The 4,854-nt window shown below is 46.6% G+C and overlaps 1 protein-coding gene across 1 annotated transcript; it reads left to right on the top strand.

Moving 5' to 3' along the window:
- Window positions 1-147: 147 nt before the first annotated feature.
- Window positions 148-2,844, top strand: POMK (protein O-mannose kinase). The gene is made up of 2 exons (XM_040065806.1): window positions 148-615; window positions 1,123-2,844. The coding sequence occupies exons 1-2, from the start codon at window positions 328-330 to the stop codon at window positions 1,894-1,896; spliced, it is 1,062 nt and encodes a 353-aa protein (XP_039921740.1). The 5' UTR covers window positions 148-327; the 3' UTR covers window positions 1,897-2,844.
- The last annotated feature ends 2,010 nt before the right edge of the window (window positions 2,845-4,854 follow it).

Raw genomic sequence — 4,854 nt, 5'->3', positions numbered from 1 at the left:
CGCCATCGCGCCGCGCTCCGCCCCGGGGCGGGGCCGCCGCCGCCACCGCCCCGCGCGGCCGCGCTTCCCGCTGTGTTCCGGGGTCAGGCGTCCCTGCCCGCGCCGCCCGCAGCCCGGGCCCGCCCGCGCGGAAACGCGCGAGGACGCCTTTGACACGTCCCGCCGCCACGCGTGGCCTCTCCTCGCAGGATGCAGGCTCCGGACCGCGGTGCCCGCGGGACGGCTGGGCAGCCGGCGCTGAAAAAGCCGTACGGGCGTTCATCCTCGGGCTGGGAAGAGGGTCCTGCTTAGCCTCCGTCTTTCACGGAGGATGAGGAAGGCACGGCCATGGAGAAGAAACCGCATTTCGTTAGGAGGGAGTTTCTTCCCAGAGAGGTGCCATCCATCTCGCTGGCGTTACTGCTTGCGGCCGTCCTGCTCCTTAATGCCTTTCTCTACCTGTACCTCAACAAGTTTTACAGCTCTCTGGGACGTGTCGAAACGGAGCCTGGCCTCTGCCCTTTTGGGCATTTCAAATTCGGAGCGGTGAAGAATTGTTCCCCGTGGCTTTCCTGCGAGGCCATAAATAGGGAAGTCAGGAAACTCAAGTGTGTCGGTGAAGGTGCTGTGAAAAAGGTGAGTTTGGATTTCCTCTCTTCTCTCCTCTGGATAAAGATCTTTCACAGTTTGCTGGCTAATTAGTGCCAGCGCTGCTGTTACGATTATCCTCTCAGCAGCTAGCTACTGTAGGCATCCAGGACCATATGGCTAGTGATAAGCAAACACAACAGGTGCGAGAGCATGACTTGGGCCACCTCTCTGACACCAAACGACATCCGGCTACACAAACAAAATCACGGATTGGTACAATCGTGGCAGAGTAAGACTGGCTATTTGGGTGATATAAAATAACTAATTCATATGCATTGTCCATTCCAAAGAAAATTTAGGAAATCATGATGTAGCTGTGGCGTCAGAAAGGGCTTGCTGTGGCAGGTACGTGGTTCTACCTAAAGTTGACTGCCTGGTGACTGTAATTTGCAGTTGTGACTAACTAATCACAGGAAGAGGTCAGCAGCAGCTGATAGTGGTTCATAGAAGAAGGCTCTCCACGTGTCTTATTTGTTTCTTGTGTGTTCTCAGGTCTTCCTTTCTGAGTGGAAGGAAAAGAAAGTGGTCCTTTCACAACTCACCAACTCAGAGCTGAAGGAGGACTTTCTCCATGGACTGAGGATGCTGAAAGGCCTTCAGAGCAAGCATGTTGTCCGGCTGCTTGGCTACTGCGAGCAGCAGTTCACAATCCTCACCGAGTACCATCCTCTTGGTTCACTGAGAGGCCTGAATGAAACTCTCCACATTCCCAAGTACAAGGGCATGAACACCTGGCATCGCAGGCTGATGCTTGCTATAGACTACGTGAGTGTCATTCGGTACCTGCACAGCAGCCCCCTGGGCACCTTAGTGATGTGTGACTCGAATGACCTGGACAAGGTTCTCTCCCAGTATCTCCTAACGAGTGACTTTCACGTTGTGGTGAACGATTTGGACGCTTTGCCTCTTGTGAACAGGAGTGCTGGCAGGCTGGTGAAGTGTGGTCACAGGGAGCTCCGGGGTGAGTTTGTAGCTCCTGAGCAGCGTTGGCCCTACGGAGAAGATGTGCCATTTGAAGACGACCTCATGCCTCCCTACGATGAAAAAACGGACATCTGGAAAATCCCAGATGTCTCAAATTTTTTCTTGGGCCACGTTGAAGGAAGTGACATTGTACGACTGCATCTGTTTGATATCCATGCAGCATGTAAGAAGAAGGACCCGGCAGAACGGCCCTCTGCCCAAGAGGTCTTAGACACCTACAGGAAGGTTTTAACTCTGCTTATTCGGGAGGCAGCCATGCCTGGTACTAGAGAAATGTTATAGTGAATCATGAGGCAAACAACATACTGATGTTTTAAACTGATGTCCTTCCTATTTATGTAGATTGTCTGATGGGCAAAATCTATGTCCCCAAAACTAAGAAAAGAACTGAATTTGTACCTCTTGATTTAAAATAAAAATAAATCCCGCCGATCCAAGAGCTGTGCAAGCTTTCCATTGGCATATTTAATCTACCACTGGAAGAGGAAAGGGGAGAGAAATGAAGTTGTGTGGGTGCAGAGGAAATTTGTTCCTTAAGAAATTATAAATTTTCTTTTGCAACATTTACACAAAAAAAGTCTTAAAAATTAAAGAAAAACAGCTAAAAAAACTACTGGTCTACCTTAACTTGTTGGCAGAGGACTGGAGAGCAGAGACCGTGGCAAGCCCTCCACAAGCTTTGTCCTGATTGCTGTGGCTTTGCCTATGCTGTATCCACAAAGCCCTCATCTGCTTTCCCACACAGTAAAAGAAGTGGTCACTCAGAAAGAAGTACCCCATTTCACTTCAGATCTTGGTGGCCGCAGTGCCAGAGCCACAGTGGCAGTCTCTCCCTGCTGGCTTGGGCATGGCTTGCTTTTGGAGCCACATGGATGTTGCTCTGTGGGCCCTGTATCCCACACCAGCAAGTGTGTGGCTGCTTTTGGAAGCAAGAAGATGATGCAGATTCTTAAGAGTCTGCTTAGAGACGCAGGTTCTTGGTTTTCGAGCCTTTGTCCTGTGGTATTCTCAAATGTGCTCTTTAGAGATGCAGCTGTCGAATGAAAGTCTCTTGCTCCTCTGCAATCCACAGAAATGCTGATCACTTTGGAAGAGAGCTGAAATGTGTCTTTTCATTCACTTATCCTTGCTTAGTGTCTTCATGATTTGATGGAAAGGAAGACAAAGGAACTGAAAGAGAATGTGACTTCCACAGCAATGAGCATTAAACACAAGCTTTGGCAAAGAAAATTCCTGTGTTCTGAGTGTACAACTCTATTGGGTCTGAATTCAAAGTCCACTAAGCATAAAAGAAAGTTGCTAAAAAGTAGCCTCGTTTGGTGCGTTAGGAAAAAGCTTGAGGTAACCTGCATGGATGTAACAGCCTGGCACCAACAGCTGGAGAGGAAGAACAATGATGCCTTAATACAGCAGTAGGCTCTGTTTGGTGGGACTGGGATGCGGGATGTAGTTTTCTTGGTGAAAAACCAGGAATGATATGAATGAGAAATATGGACTCCACCAGTGTCCACCTGAGGACCTTCTGTGCTGGGGATAAAATCTTTGAAAGGTCTAAGAGACAACTTCCATGTTTTGACCTGAGAGATGGTTGGTAATCAGAGAAGTACACTGTCCTTTTTGCCCTGTTTTGAAGAGTTTGATTCTATTCTTTTCTGTGCTGCTATTCATCTTCGCATAAATCAGCCATGTTCTGACTGCACTGAGACCATGCAGTCATTTCATATTTATAATGTTCAAATCCTGGTATCAGAATTTTATTATAAATGGGAAAAATTTCATGCAAATTAGTAAATTCATTCATAACATACAATGCCACCAGGAGCCCTTTAAAAGCTGCTGATTATGCCTTTCCTTTCCCTCTGGGCAGTCTGTTTTCTTAAATTAGACTTTTGCCATTTTTCACTTATCCATTCCTTCCTTCATCTTTCCTGCTCACGTTGTTAGGAGACAAAGCTCAGAAATCAAGTTCTCCAAAAGAGAGCAGCGATTGTGGACGTTTCGGGTTTGTTTTAGAATTTGACTCGAAATGCCTAAAAGAAGCATGGGGAAAAGAAACACTCTGCTGTAAATGCATCATCTACCCCATGAACTCATGACTTGTTATTATTAGGGATAGAGTTATACAATTCCAGCATGAATATGCAAAGTGCAACAGTTGGAAAAGTCTCCTGTTACAGCTCCTTGAAGCCAGGGAAAAGACTTTAAAGGGCCAAGAGTCAAATCTTTTGCATATTTCCCCCAGAAAAACTTGTTACCTTTTGTTAGGCATCATGTACACTTGAAAGGGAAATCATCATCTGGTAGCTGTAGATAACCATCCCATGAGGGATTTTTATGAATGTAGTGAGGACAGATAAAAACCTGACAAAAGTCTTGTGCTGGTCTCTCTTGGTAAAGACAAGCTTCTGCTGGGATTCTTGCCCTGTTGTGTACTGTTGCACCTTGCAAGCGGCATTCACAGAATGAAAAAAAAATGAGGAAAAAATCTGGTTCAGAATAATTATCTTGCCATGGAGGTAATTCTCTGGATGAAGTAGTTACAATTTTTTTTTAAGAAAACGTGTCTCCCTAAACATTCGCCCAGAGCAGTGGCTTCTCCATGTCTCTTTCCCGTTCCCTCTCCTTCAGTTTGTGTGTTGTCCAGCGTTGCATCTCAGCGGGCATAAATCAGGTTTGTTCTGAATACAGCATAATGGAGCTGCAGTTTCTTTTTTGGGATGTTGTTTCTGTGTGTGAGGAAACGCTAGATGGCAGCATGAAGGTCAGTTTAGCGGTAGTTATGAGCAGCTGCCTCTGAAGCCCAGACATATTCTGGCCTTGCAGCCAGTATTTTCCTAGCAGACTTCCATAAGCCCCTTAAAGATCTCATTGTGTTTGCTTTAGTGAGTCTGAAGGAAAAAGACAGATAGATATAGGGACTGGCCTATTAACCACAAATGCCACACATGCCACTTCCCCTTTTAAGTTGCTCATGGTCTTTATGTACTTTACTGTCCATTTCCATGTCAACCTGGTGAAGCCAAAACCAAGTCTGTGTGTCACCTCCTTCCAGACTTTCAGTAAAATCAGATGTTTGTACCCTGTGCATATTCCTATTCTTCCCTGCTAGCTCCTTCCGCAATCTCAAGATTGCGTGAATACAATCCTTCCTACATTTCCGGCTTCTTTTCCCTTAAAGGGAAGAGGCAAGGCATCACAGAGAGGGGAAAAAGAGGCAGGACAGCCCTACATGCAGTAGTC

The sequence above is a fragment of the Hirundo rustica genome, chromosome 5 (assembly GCF_015227805.2).
Source record: "Hirundo rustica isolate bHirRus1 chromosome 5, bHirRus1.pri.v3, whole genome shotgun sequence".
In the NCBI taxonomy this organism is placed as follows: Eukaryota; Metazoa; Chordata; class Aves; order Passeriformes; family Hirundinidae; genus Hirundo; species Hirundo rustica.
The sequence above is the reverse complement of the archived record's forward strand: the minus strand, read 5'-3'. Positions and strand labels throughout refer to the sequence as shown.

Excerpts from the sequence above, each read along its gene's own strand:
- POMK (XM_040065806.1), top strand. The coding sequence starts at position 328 with ATGGAGAAGAAACCGCATTTCGTTAGGAGGGAGTTTCTTCCCAGAGAG. Across the intron at positions 616-1,122 it reads GTGAAGGTGCTGTGAAAAAG|GTCTTCCTTTCTGAGTGGAA; the intron begins GTGAGTTTGGAT and ends GTGTGTTCTCAG.